Here is a 13,868-nt window from a genome sequence, read left to right on the forward strand (position 1 = left end):
TAGCATACATAAATACAAATTATTGCTAAATAATGCGTTTGTTTTTTCTTTTTAATGATAACGGACTAATGCGACAATATCGGTTGTTGCCTTGGCTAGCTGCCGATAGTTTGGCTATCGATAACATTTTTTGACATTGCTCAACACGCACACAAAAAAGTGCGGCGAAATCGCAACGAATTTAAATAACAGTAATGAAAAAAAATGTATTCTATAATATAATTCGCTTAAAATTCTATTTGGCTGTGGCGGCTTTGTTGGCCACCACGGCGTCTCAGTCTCTTGTGTTCACAAACATCACGTGCTTTCCCAGCGCTTTCACATCGCTAATAGCGCTGAACAACAATCGTTGTGGGCCATTGGTTATCCTTGTCCTTATCCTTAACATCGACGCTAAGGGTCAATGTGCTCTCCGCGAAGGCGGCGTTCAGATTGCCGCCCAGCTGTTGCCGTGACTTCTCGACGCTGGTCATAGCCACGGCCATGGCACTAACGCTGGCCAATGATTGGCTCTGATTTTGCTGCTCCATGGCCTTCCTGGTGTGACAACAGCTAAAAGACGTTTCAACTGAATCTTCGTATGGATAATGTGTGGAATCTCACTTACGATTTACGCTTGCGACATGCCACCATCGAAACGAGCACGGCCAATATAATAATGGCTGCTAATAGGCCCGCCAAACCTGCCACCATGGTCATCATGCCGTGCGGTTCCCCATCAGAGGTCACCTTAGTAACTACACAACAGAGAGCGGGAGAGAGAGAGAGAGAGAGAGAGCGGGAGAGAGGTTAGCGATCTAGTTTGAAGCAAATGCCGTGCTGTCTGCTAGGTTTTGGCCTGATTCATGATGCACATTCGCCTCAGTGTTTCAGGGCCAAATCGATGTTGAACTTCAACTTGTTTATAATCGGTGATTGGCTGGCTGAATGCCGGCGCATTAGAGCTTTTGCTGTTGTTTTGTTGTACAGCTTTGCACGCATTTGGCACTAGCCGACGCCGACGTCGACGCCAACGCCTACACCACATCAACGCATTTCCGCCATTTGACAAATTACTTTCTAAGCCGGAAGCGAGCTTTGACACTTACTTGAATCTTCGACAACGAAACGCTTGCTGTTGGGCAACGCCGAGGCCTGCACATAGCTATTTGGCTCCATTCCAAATTGTTAGTTGAGGCGAATTGCTGGAAAGCAAAAAAATCGAAATACATAAAAAACCCTGAGATTATTAACTGCATTAACACAAACAACATAACAACAACAATATGATTTTTGTGGCTATCTCTTGTGCATTGAATATTAACCCAGTTGCAGCAACCGCTAGCCACGGTCACGCTCGACTCCATCCGATTGTTGGCCAATCTCTCGGAGACTACTCGCCCACTCCAAGCCAAGTCTAGCCACGCCACGCCCAGCTGAAGCTTGTGCTAATTAATCGATCTACCCAATGTTTTCATCTGGCCTTATCGCCATGCGACAGCAACAACAACATTGACGAGATTGTTGGTTTCGGTTTCGTTTTTCAATTTTATTGCCGCTGCTGTTGCTGTTGTCGCTCTCCGTGATTTAGATGACATTAATTAATTAGATTTAATTGCTAAGTGCTTGATCTTAAACAATTAAAACAAAACGAAAAATAAAAGAATTTGAGAAAGTTAGCGTCTAGCAGCACTAGTCAACAGCATACAGGTCTCAATAGCTGGGGCAGTGTTAAGAAATGCAATTTGTCAAGATCTTGCCAAGCGAACAGCTAATGGAAACGCTGCATTTGAAATGAGTGTATTGGAAACGTGTTTGTTTTTGCTTTTCTCTTTGCTTTTGCTTTCTCAATGCTTTGCCAATATTTCCGTTAAATTTAGCAAGAACGAGAAGCTTTGCGAGTGCGTAAAAAGCTTTTTGCATATCAATATTAAGCTGCAATTGATTTATAGCTAATTAAAACGATCTCGTGAGCATATTTAAGTACAGATTACTCAATCAAAGCGAGACAAGCTGCAATCAAATGTAATTTGCATAGAAATGGCCAACTTATGTTAATTCCCAATACAATCTCTCTATATCTATATACATATATAAATATATGTGTATGCATGTATGTATATTATTTATTTCAAATATCTTTGACTTATTGAACACGTGAGTGATACGATTTAGCAATTAAATGAGTCCCAACCAGTTCGGTCTGCAGCCACGTGCCGCCACTTGAAGACCTCGCGAATAGATAAGCCAATATATTCTGCGTGAAAAGCGAAATTCCTCTCAAATAAACATGCACGCACACACACATGCACACATATACAGTTAAAAAGTCAATGTACGTTATATAGTGGCGAATGCTTGTAAATGTACGCGAGAGTGGCTTAAAAAGTTGTCATATCAACAAAATATATGTACATATATGCATACATATATGTTTATATTTATTTATAGACGTTTTTCTTCTTCTTTATTGTTCGTATATGTATATGGAGATGCTTATAGAATTTCTAAAATTTGCAAAAATCAAGAACAAAAACTGATGCGGAAAGAGGAACTTCTGAAAAGAACATGCACAGAATGTTAACTGTTTACAGCTCTGTTCATCTGTGTTCATTATTTTTTTTCTTCTTTATGGCAACTGCTTGATTAGCATTTAAATAAAATAACTATCGAAATCGTTAAATGTACTCAAATAGGGCATATATATGTGTATATATTTATATGTAAGTTGTTATATAACGGACTTACATACATATACATTATTGTATATGCAAAGCCCAACTAAACGCACATCTCCGATGGGAAGCCTCCTTCCTGACTGGGAGGAACGCTGGGAAATGGACTGGGCAGGCTGATTGCATGACAACAGACGAAATTATTGGAGGAATGCGAGCTCGAGCTTAATAGCCGTAAAAATTGACATTTTATTTATTTCTTTTGTGATCTGTCTGTTTTTACTTGCTTTTTATTTATAGTTTGATTCACTTAATCAGCTGTTTGTTTGCAGCGATTTGCAAGTTAATTGCACGAATTAATAGTTATAAATAACAGAACGGGATTGGGAGTGGAAGTGGAAGTGGAAGTGGTGATGGAAATGGAAATGGAAATGATGTGGAAGCACAGTCACATGCCCGGCTTATATATATATATATATATATATACATACTAAGAGCAGATGTCATAAATATGCTAAAATTAGTAAATTGGCAATTGCACAGCTCGCTTGGTCGAACAAATGATGGCTAATCCAATAAAAAACTTGACAACCAAAACAAATCATATACATTTGATTATATAGCGAATACACACACGCACACACACATACACACACAGCCAATCTATAGCTGCTAATTTCCTTTAGAGATTGACAAGGTTTCAGAAATTGCTTTTGATTCAAGACGCACGACAATCAAAATTAAAAGACAATTTCTTCTCGATTAAATGAATTCATAATCAGAAGTTGTTATTGTTCCACACTTCCTCCATAGGGTCTGCCTGACTTGCAAAAAACAAGCATTGATTCTGCTTCGCCTTAGGCTTCGGCTATTCAACTACTTTCTACATAATTGCGCGAGGCTTCAGACAGACACACTTGAGAGAAGTACGAGGTGGGTCCATGAAGTTCTTGATGTTGCACTGACGCTTGTCATAACTTCCAAATTCTTGGTTCAACTCGAAAACACTGAAGTCCTTCGGCACTAAATGTTTGCTTACATTTTTTTTCTTAGTTTTTGGTTCGGCGATTTTTGGGATCTTTCAAAATTGAAACTGTGAACTGACGTCGACGACACTCAGCGTACGACTAATGCGGGCTACGTAAAGCCCAAACGTAACTTTCGATTGCGCCAAAAGCAAGCGACGGCAACAGCGACGCTGACTTCGACGTCTGCGTCGGCGTCGACTTAGACTTAGACGTTGCAAGCCAACAAACGTCTGACGGAATGGAACTGCGATTTAAAATTGGAAATATATTCGGAATTATGTTGGAATTATATTCGGAATTATATACGGAATTATATACGGAATTCTTTGCGGAATTGTATTCGGAATCATATTCGTAATTTTGTTTGGAATTATATTCGAAGTCATATTCGGAATTTTATTCCGAGCTGTGTTCGGAATTGTATTCGGAATTATATTCCGAGCTGTCTTCGGAATAATATTCTATTCGGAATTATATTTGCAATTATATTCGGAAATATAATCTAAATTCTATTCGGAGCCATATTCGGATTATATTCACAATTATTTTCGGAATCGGATTCGGAATCATGTTCAGGGTTGCATTCGGAATCGTATTCGGAATTACATTCGGAATCATATATATCATATTCGGAATCATATTCGGAATTATATTTCATATCATATTCGAAATTGTATTCGGAACTGCAGACAGCTGGTCGACGGCTTGCTCCGAATGCGAACTTAAACTCGACTCTCCGAACGATTTTGTTTAATGAGCTTAAATCGAATTAAACGCAATGAAATTGGAGCTGACGTTGCGACATGTACGCGAGCAAATGAAAGCGATGCGACAATTCAATGTCAAGCGACAAGTCTGCTCCACACAGCCATTTATGTGGCAGCCAAGCGAGCAGCACTTGCGACTGAACATTACTCATACGACATGTGGAACGCGATGACGTCGAGTGTAACAAGAGTTTTCGATTTCCAGCCAACTGATAAGCGCAACAAATGTATTGTTACCTGCTTGTTCCTCGTTTGCGCCTACATTAATTCAATATTCAATTATTCGTACCTGGGCAAACACCTGTTCCGGGTTATTTGTCCATTCCGCTTCCACTCACCTGCCAACTACTCGGGCTTGGCCAACAAGAGTCTTAACTGGAAAAAGCCAAATCAAAGAGGCAAGCACCAGCTGAGCTAGGCGATGGGGATGATTCAAAGCAATTTGCTAAGCATTTGATGAGAGTTTGATAGTATTTATAATATTTTGATGCTGCCAAAGATCGATTGGGGAGGAAAGTTGAGTTGAAAGTCAACAAGATAGTAAAAGCTAGAAGTAGGCGCGGCATATCACATAGACTGCAGAGGCTCTTATGCAGATCGAAAGCCGAGTTGCTTTAGCCCTTAACATTTAAGAAAGTATCTGGTATCTACTAGTCGAGCTCGTCTAACATTTAAGGGAATACAGGGTATCTACTAATCGTACTCGTCCAACTAGAGTCTGCTCTGCATTATCCTGAATTTCTACTGTAAATAAAGTTTTGAAAATATAAAAAAAAACTTTAATTCAACTTGGAATTTGTTTGCTGAACTTTGGCAAAATAAGACAAAATAAATTAATTAATTTTGGATTTAAATGCTCTATGCACATTGCACTTCAACTGAAATACAATTTGAAAGCTATTTTCTTTATATATTGCTTAAAGTTACTTTAGTAATAATAAATTGTAGATATAATTTGTTGTTGTTGTTATTGATGGAGCATGGGTACCGAGCACACTCAGAGATAAACAACAAATGTTTACAGTTCCATTTGCCCCAACAATGCCAAGCAGAGGCATGAGTTTTCTATTTTCTCGATTTCACAGCAAAGGCAAAGGCAAGAGTAAAAGCAAAAGTAAAAGCAAAATCAAAAGCAGATGCTAATTAAACATTACATCCATTGCACTTTCCGCTGGTTGTTTATTTGTTTAGAACATTATATAATTAAAGTATCTCAGATAGAATCACATACATTTATAGACGTAGTTATATGTGAGACTACCTCACGACTGACGGCGACTCTATTCAGGATGTTAAATAATAGCTAGCTTATCCAGATGTCAATTAACATCTGTCATTTAGCTACTGCATTCATCTCAGTTCCTGATAGCAAAAAAGTAAAAACAATAATAATTACTCTTGATGCTGCATGAAAAACCCACTAAACTTTTTTATTTTTTTACAGCTGGTCGAAAGTGTAACTACTTAATGAAATATAATTTGTTTTGTTCTACAATTCATCTCTAACAGCTACGGGCTTCTAAATCTTTTTTTGTCTATTTCGAAAACAAAACACATTCCTATATACACCGAGAGATATAAATAGATCCATGACGTCAAGGAAAACAGAGCAGAACAACATTGCTACCGACTGCCTAATACTCGTTCGCGCTCAACAGCAAAAGTCAAAATCTTTTCTAATTTACTTATACATATATTTAATCTATTTATTATTATTATGCTATTATTATGTTCTGTTAACTGTAAAAGATCTAAACCTATTTCTCTCTCTCTATATATATATATATCTCTGTTGCTCTCCCTCCCTTTCTCTATGTCATTCTCTCTCTTTCTATCTCTCTTTTTTTTTTGATTGATAAAGAAAGCAAAAAGGCCATATACTCGTTTCTTTATATGTGAGCGAGTATTAAAATTCATTTATACTCAGCGTGTGGAATAGCAGTGAAAGTCGCATCAGCCCATCTTCAATCTTAATGCGTAGTACGCTCTATTGGAACATCTCTTCTGGGAATTTGTTTGGAAAATTGTCTCACCCGCTTTCAGAGAATGTATATATATATGTGTATACACACATATATATATATATATATATATATATAGCAAACATGCCAAATACCAACCTTTAAATTGCGTTGTTTATGGGAATATATTTAAATACAATTATTTATTGTGTCTTGGTTAAGTCAAATGCTGTTTATTATAAGTTAAAAGATCTTTATATTATTGTTATTGTTCTTGTTATTGACTTCGGATAGCGAACAAGAAATTTGTCAACATTGTTTAAGCAAGTCGCACTTGTAATTTTAATTGAAAGACGTGCAAAATCTCTCGAGTTGTTCTCTGTTTCTGTTTCTTTATCTTTATCTTATTTTTGATGTCAATAAAGCAGGAATTCACAAAATGTTTTCAAAAAATATATATATTTTTCATCTGAACACAATATATAAAAACACATCGATTTTTGTCGGCATTTAAACACTCTCCGCCTCGACGGCATCAGCCTCAATGCGCACACAGAAATGTTCGTACTAAATATTTTGTTGTATTTTTTGTTGTTGTTTAAATTAGATTTGCCTTCTTCTCGAAATAAATGAGCGACTATATCGCATATACGTTTTCTATATAGTACATTTGTGCCCAGAAACATACGTAGGTTCATAAAACGGCTCTCGAGAAGAGAAAAATAAATGTTTTGCGCTATTTATTTGCTTGCATTGTTTTTCTTCATTTTCATTTTATTTTTTTACATTTTTTTTATTTGCTTGTATTATTTATTCAAATCAGCATTGGCCGTTAAGAGTTATCGCTTATCGTTTATAACGATACCTGCCCATGAGAGTCCGTCATTAATTGATATTCAAATTAATCGATAAATACGCTTCACTTCCGCATTGCTTTAAGCTAAAGCTGCGGCGCCTGCGTTGCAGCTGCACGTGCAAGAATCGTGACAGAATTGGCAATTCGTAAAATGCCATCTTTAGATAACTGTCAGAGTCCAGCAAACTGTGTAACTAAAAAAGTGTGTATGCATGCACATTAGGCTGCGTGGGTATGCAACGGTTACAACTGTTACAACATTCTGACGCATCACAGATGCTTCGTTAGGCTACAGTTAGCTAATGCTGACGTTGACGTCAACGAGCAGCTATTGTGACGCCAGCGCAGTAGCAGCAACAGTAGCAGGCAGCAGCAACAGCAGTTGCATCGGCGACAATAATAATTGATTTTGATAACAGCTAAGTTAATTTCACTGTCAAACAGCTTACCTCGCCCCACACGCCCTGCACCAAGCTGCTAAACATTTGCCCACTCCCACTAAATACAAATTGCCGTTGCGGCTGATAAATTACACTAATCGCTGTGCTGCGACGCCAACGGCGACGACATCGACATATGAACATTCATATGTATGTATGTATGCATGTATGTGTGCGTGTGTGTATAGCTGTTTGTTTTTGCATTGTTTGCGTGTCTCTAAATCTTCGCTTTTGGCTCCGTCTCTCCCTTTCTATCGCACGCTAAGCACGACTTGAAAGCTCGCTAAACAGGAAAGGAACACAAAGTGCCGCAAGTGCCGTTATTGAAATTCGAGCGATTCTATGCATGCGCGCACACACACACGCACACACATACACACAGAGAAACATTTTAAATTGATTTGTTTGCGACTGCAGAAGTTGATAAGTTGCTACTTGGCCTCGACTGTAATTTTCCAAACAGCACTTGCCAAATACTTGTGTCTAATAGCTTGAATACAACGTATATACACTGCCAGTGAAAAGTTTTCGAACGCACACGCATCTTGCTATCGCTTCGAGATCTAGAAAATGTTGAATGAAAATTTTCAAGTTTGACCTAGAAAACAGCTCTTTGATGAGCTCCAAAAAGTATGCTACCTTTTATATGATGAGCGCAACTGCCTTAATTCACAATACACCTAAAATCGACTCCGAGCCAAAGAATAATGAAAGAGAAATAGAATTTTAATTGATATTCCCAACACTCGACGTGCGACGTTGTTGGGGGGATTTTAATGGGTTATCGGGCTTTGTCTTATTCTTATTATCTCGGCCGTTGTCCAAATAATGTCAGCATGAAAATTCGAATCCGAATTGAATTCGAAACCTGAGCGTTGAACATAATATTGTGAACTGTTTTCTTGATGCTAAAGCGAATTGATGCTAGTCTTTTTGTTTCTATTAATACCGAGGTATTCCCACCAGGTGGTCGTCCTGGTTGGTGCGTCTGCAGCGGCAACAGGTGTAGTAGTCGTATCTGGGACTGCCTGATTAAGGCTGGCATTGACTGCAAGGGCTCTGGATGCCTCATTCTTCAGAACTACAGCTGATCGTGATCGCTGCGCTGCAGTGTTGACAGCGGACTTCATAGGCTGCATAGATTCCTTCTTCGTGGCGGTCATAGCTGTGGCCCCCGTCGTCTGGATGGTTGCGTTCGATTGTTGTGGCGTCGGGGCCAGACTTGGCCGCGGTGTCTCAGTTGCATTGTTCCGCCGGCGTCTTCCGCCGCCAAACAGTTTACCCAAGTACGGCATGCACATGGCGCTGAATTATGTGCGTTGGCAAAACGGAAATTTTGATTTTCGAGAAGGGCCGAAATGTTAATTTGTTTCGATCTATATATCGTATGTCGTATATGATGAAATCATCTGTCAACTAAGGCGATTGAGTGCTAATACACTGCTTGCTGTGCAGGACAAGCAAGCGAGAGAGAGAGAGAGAGAGAGACGAAAAAGAGAGTGGTTAAGAAGGACAGAGAGAGAGTGAGAGGCTGAGACGAAGTGAGAGAAATTGAGAGGGGCAGAGACAAAGAGAGCGATAGAAAAAGTGAGATAGAGCGGGATAAGGAGAAAAACTGAGAGACTGGAAAAGATGAGAGACTTCCCCCCCCTCTCTCTCTCTCGCTCTGATAGAGAAAGAGAAATAGAGAAACTAAAAGTGTGAGCAAGAGATAGTAATATATACAAAAATAAAGTAAACTCAATTCTAGATAAATACTTATAAATAGAACAAAATGAGTAAACAGAAGTCAATTGGGAATTTTCGAGCATTTAAGGAGAGACTCGAACCACTGTGCAGCTGTTGCCGCAGACATCGCTGGGGGCAAGCAGCGCTATTTATAGACGCGCTGCATCCGCAACATCTGTGGTGCTGCAGGCACAATGCGTGTGTTAGTATCTTACGAATCGGCGTGCAGCATCGATGGCTTCACTCGGCGTACGGCGAATGAATCAGCCGCTGGGCATTCGGGTCTGTTGCTGTCGCATTTGTACCTGCATCAATTTTGGCTTTGTGCTCTCGCCGGGCGGCCTGCTCAAGTTGATGCAGCTCGGCCTGGCCACGCTGTGTGAGGGACTGCTGATACGGTATGGTGTGCCATATGCTGATTCCATTGGTCAGGCTCTAACCAGCTTCTTGGCCACAACGGGCCATTGCTTTACCACAACTGGCATATTGCTCCTCTGCTATTGCTTCTCGGATAAGTCTTATGGACTCATACGGCAGTCGCTCTTTGTGAGTATCTGGATCTATATCCATCTATATATATATAGCCTAAAACATTTGCATTGGCAGGAAACACTGTTCCATGGCCTGGCCAGCTGTATGTACTTCAGCTCAGCCAGCTACATGGGCTTCGCCTGCGTTGTGTGGCTGCATCCACAGTTTCTAGTGCGTCCCGGCTTCTGGGCATATCCAGCCATGACCGCCGCCTACGTAAGTGTCACTCAGTTGTGATATCTATGATTATAAGCTATTTTACTTTATGCAGTACATGGGCTACGCAGCAGGTCTGCTGCATGCCATCGACGCCTTTCTCTCCTTCAAGCACTTTCGCAGAGTTAGCTAAGCGCGAACCGGCCTAAGGTATGTCGCAGACTTGCACTTAAAAGATTTCTACATATATACTTAATATCTATATTATAATATCTATATATACTTAATATCTGACTCTTAAGATCTTTCCTTATCTTCATTTTGCATCAAAACGTAAAACTTGTTCACTCGAACGTGATCTATAATTAACTAAATGTTCTCTCTCTCTCTCTCTCTTTCTCTTCCATTAAACAGTTCATCCACTTAACACCAGCGAAGCCATCTACAGATATACAACTTAATCTAGAGATTAGACATATATACACACATACTCATAGATATATTATATATTATACTAAGACTTTACGCTAACTGATCTCTCCCATGCAGATGTCATGCTAAGAAAGAAATTCGCATTTAATTTCATTATTGTTTATATATGCATTTAAGCAATTAGGTACGTTAAATGTTTTAGAATATACATAAATATGAGTGGAGACTCAAGTATTCAAGGCACCATTGGTTGAGAGATTTACAATAAAAGCATTTAAGTATACGTAAATTAGCTACATTTGTATGTAAATGGACTGGTTCTCGTTGATGTCTGGGGCTGTCGCATGCTGTCGGCCTGCCTGATAGCTGATAGAGCCGATAGCACCGTCTGCTGACAAATGCTAGGCCATTTTGTTGGCAGCTTTGAATTTCCTAAACGAATAGAGGAGAGAAGTGTCAAATGGTTGCTCATAGTGGTGCGGTTACAGATCTTACTTGAGCTGCTTCAGCGCCTGGCTGGTCTCAAAGTCAGCCTTCAGCAAGCCGATGCGCACCCAGCGCGGACGCTCGTGAATCACCTTGTGTATGAGAAACTTGAGGCCCAGCAGCAGATGCTCGAAGATGACAAACGACAGATCCGGTATGGAGGGCAGCCAGTGCGAAAAGAATTGTCTATCAAGTGGAGCCAACGTATTATTAAAAAGTCATACATAGTCAAATATAGCTTTACTTACTTGACATTCGGCTGAAGGAAGAGCAGGCCGCAGTTGCTCAACAGCGACATGACCGACAGCAGCTCGAAAGCCAGCTGCCAGGCGCCAATGTTTTTGGCACGGCGCGCAAACGGACGCTTGAAGATGTTGCACAGCTTAAACATGTCAATGTGAACGGCGAATACGTTGTTGATGAAGGCGCCGATGGCGGCAAAGGGCGCCACGGCCGCAAAGAGCACCACATAGCCAAACTGTATGCAGACCTGCAGATAGTCCTCATAGGTGGAATGGTAGGCATCCAGGCCGGATTCGTAAAATGATTGCTCGTAACGTGGCTTATTGCTGATACCACGCAGCTTCTCTGGTTCGATCTCTTTGTGGCGATACTTGGCATACTTCTGTCGCAGCACAGCCATCAATGGTATGCCGATTTCCTGGGCTATGCACACCAGCTGAAAGATCAGCAACTGCATCATCAGCTGGTATTTCAGCTGCTTGAGATCCTGCAACACGAACGCAATATAGAACTGCGAGAAGAAATTATTGACAATCTCGAACAGCATCAGCTTGTTGACTCGATGTCGCTCGTACTGCGACCTTGTGCGATGATTCTCCAGGTTGGTTAGGAATGTGGCAAGCTTCTCGTACGCCCATGAAAAGATTGCTATCAACATGGACTGCACAATGACTGGGATATACAGCAGCCACGAGTCTGCACCGAAATCGGCCAAGACCTCCGCCTCGATCTGGAACTGATAGAGGGCAAACCAGGCGGCAGCCACCACACAGCCAAGCACCACCGGATACGAAATGCAATACATTTGCAAGTACGTATAGCGCATAGGATAGTGTAGAGTCATCTTGCCCGTTATCGGATCTGGCTTCATTTGGCCCTGGTATGCGGCGCGCGGCTTATCCAAACTGCTCATCTCAATGGTGCCCCAGCGATAGGATAGCCCGGCGCATCTACGTTTCCACAGCTCCAAAAATATCTAAGATAAGACGGCAAAGAAAATTGAATTGAAATGAAAATCAAGATTTACCCACTCACCGTTGTCCAGACCACATAGAAGCTGCATACGAGCGACAGATTGAGAGTCATCAGGGATTGCAGTATGCCAAATACAGCCGGAAAGATCAGGGCCTTCGTATAGAACTCAATGAAGGCAAAGTACAGGCCAATGCTGGAGCCAAAGTAATTGCGTATTTCCTCAATGGGCAACGTTGTGCGCTTCAGGTTGAGATTGAATCGATCCAAATAGAGCTGGAAGATTAAATGGAAATTGGATTCTAGGCGAGATGCTTTGAATAACAGAGATGAACAGCATACGAAGGTATGGCACATGAGCACTACATACAATATCATGCAATGGAAACATGTCCTCGATGTAACCTTTCTGTATGTAGGATCTTATAGGCGGCTCCACGACATCCTTGATCAGCACCGGCGTCTCGCAGTAGTGCAGTATTTGCTCCTGGGTCATGCCCGGCAGTAGAAAGTCGGAGACGCAGCCATAGTTAAACTTTTGCATGCTGCCCGTCGTTGTCATCTTCTCCAGTTCGGCGGCGTCGGCCAAACGAAGCAACGTATCCAAACTGGCGGACAGATACAAATACTTTTCGGTTTTGCTAGAATATTATACCAAATTGTTAAATAGATGACAATGGCATGGGAGTAGACTGGACGCTTACCTAACTATTTCCAGTGTGGTCTGTATGCCAAACTCCTGAATGATCTTCTCCACATCCTGGCAGTGGCGCAGCTTGGCCTTCTCCGTGAATATGATAACTATGTAAGTCTGCAAGAGATATGAAATACCTGTAGTCATGCCAAGCATATATCATATAATTATTTATTATTGCACACAGACTAACCTTGCCAAATGTCTCCGCTTCTTCGTCGTCGTCGTTGATGACGTCGATGGTGCCATATTGCGAGCGCTGCCTCTGCAGCGCCTCAAGCTTTAAACTGCGCTGGCGACGGAATAGTTGATTTTCAATAATGTTTCGGGTGCGTGGACCTGGAACAATAAACAGTTAGATATTTATTTATTTACATATATATACATATGTATATATATATATACATATTTGTATATCATATCTGTGCACCACTTACTCTTCGCATCTTCAGACATTATTTATGATGAGGCGTCGCCGCTGCTGCTGCTGCAAATGTGAACAACAATGCCAGAATTTTGCCAAAGCGGCGAATAAAGTGTCTCACTCATAGACATACACATGCTCGCACATGCACACACATACATGTATTTATATGCCAAGCAACGTAGGCAGTGGCGTTGTGTGCGTGTCTGTAGAATTATTAGGTTTGTCCCAATGCCACCACGAAAAATGTTTTAATAACGCCAAAACATTTCAGAACGTGGCCAGTGCCAGAGATCGTGGCTATTTTAACATTTCTCTGGTTATTGCCGGTTTCTCTTGTTCTATCTGTTCTATCGCTTGCTCGCTCGCACATGCATAGATGCTTAATGTAGCACTTACTCACGCTGTGACGTCACAACACCAAGCCAAACAGCTGATTAGGCAACCGTTCGAACGCGGGCTCAATGCACAGTATGCTGATCACATTAGAAGCCGT

At 41.0% G+C, this 13,868-nt stretch overlaps 3 protein-coding genes across 5 annotated transcripts; 1 reads left to right on the plus strand and 2 right to left on the minus strand.

Annotated features, from left to right (window-relative positions):
- Positions 1-39: 39 nt before the first annotated feature.
- On the minus strand, positions 40-6,938 carry LOC111598283. Of its 3 annotated transcripts, none has more exons than XM_023313464.2 (4): positions 6,570-6,938; positions 1,089-1,184; positions 608-737; positions 40-552 (listed from the first exon to the last, which is right to left on the minus strand). In XM_023313464.2, the coding sequence occupies exons 2-4, from the start codon at positions 1,156-1,158 to the stop codon at positions 327-329; spliced, it is 426 nt and encodes a 141-aa protein (XP_023169232.2). In that variant the 5' UTR covers positions 1,159-1,184; positions 6,570-6,938; the 3' UTR covers positions 40-326. The 3 variants fall into 3 exon arrangements, with proteins under 3 accessions (XP_023169232.2, XP_030080142.1, XP_023169233.2); XM_030224282.1 differs by lacking the exon at positions 6,570-6,938 and adding an exon at positions 3,694-3,790 and having other exon boundaries at positions 40-537; XM_023313465.2 differs by lacking the exon at positions 6,570-6,938 and adding an exon at positions 3,694-3,790.
- A 2,727-nt stretch (positions 6,939-9,665) lies between these two features.
- Positions 9,666-10,654, plus strand: LOC111598268 (protein singles bar). The gene is made up of 4 exons (XM_023313445.2): positions 9,666-9,980; positions 10,041-10,181; positions 10,237-10,331; positions 10,536-10,654. Exons 1-3 carry the CDS (start codon positions 9,669-9,671, stop codon positions 10,312-10,314), a joined length of 531 nt encoding a protein of 176 aa, XP_023169213.1. The 5' UTR covers positions 9,666-9,668; the 3' UTR covers positions 10,315-10,331; positions 10,536-10,654.
- Positions 10,655-10,722: 68 nt separating this feature from the next.
- Positions 10,723-13,773, minus strand: LOC111598267 (anoctamin-8). Its single transcript, XM_023313443.2, has 8 exons — positions 13,386-13,773; positions 13,142-13,287; positions 12,959-13,065; positions 12,625-12,895; positions 12,318-12,530; positions 11,288-12,258; positions 11,049-11,225; positions 10,723-10,985 (listed from the first exon to the last, which is right to left on the minus strand). Exons 1-8 carry the CDS (start codon positions 13,402-13,404, stop codon positions 10,955-10,957), a joined length of 1,935 nt encoding a protein of 644 aa, XP_023169211.1. The 5' UTR covers positions 13,405-13,773; the 3' UTR covers positions 10,723-10,954.
- Positions 13,774-13,868: the final 95 nt, after the last annotated feature.

This window comes from Drosophila hydei, unplaced genomic scaffold, assembly GCF_003285905.1.
Source record: "Drosophila hydei strain 15085-1641.00,03,60 unplaced genomic scaffold, DhydRS2 tig00000453-arrow-arrow-pilon, whole genome shotgun sequence".
In the NCBI taxonomy this organism is placed as follows: Eukaryota; Metazoa; Arthropoda; class Insecta; order Diptera; family Drosophilidae; genus Drosophila; species Drosophila hydei.

Excerpts from the sequence above, each read along its gene's own strand:
- LOC111598283 (XM_023313464.2), bottom strand. The coding sequence starts at position 1,158 with ATGGAGCCAAATAGCTATGTGCAGGCCTCGGCGTTGCCCAACAGCAAG. Across the intron at positions 738-1,088 it reads TTTCGTTGTCGAAGATTCAA|TTACTAAGGTGACCTCTGAT; the intron begins GTAAGTGTCAAA and ends TCTGTTGTGTAG. Across the intron at positions 553-607 it reads GCATGTCGCAAGCGTAAATC|CTGTTGTCACACCAGGAAGG; the intron begins GTAAGTGAGATT and ends AACGTCTTTTAG.
- LOC111598268 (XM_023313445.2), top strand. The coding sequence starts at position 9,669 with ATGGCTTCACTCGGCGTACGGCGAATGAATCAGCCGCTGGGCATTCGG. Across the intron at positions 9,981-10,040 it reads TCATACGGCAGTCGCTCTTT|GAAACACTGTTCCATGGCCT; the intron begins GTGAGTATCTGG and ends TTGCATTGGCAG. Across the intron at positions 10,182-10,236 it reads CAGCCATGACCGCCGCCTAC|TACATGGGCTACGCAGCAGG; the intron begins GTAAGTGTCACT and ends TACTTTATGCAG.
- LOC111598267 (XM_023313443.2), bottom strand. Across the intron at positions 13,066-13,141 it reads AAGCGGAGACATTTGGCAAG|ACTTACATAGTTATCATATT; the intron begins GTTAGTCTGTGT and ends TATCTCTTGCAG. Across the intron at positions 12,531-12,624 it reads TGTTTCCATTGCATGATATT|CTCTATTTGGATCGATTCAA; the intron begins GTATGTAGTGCT and ends TTAATCTTCCAG.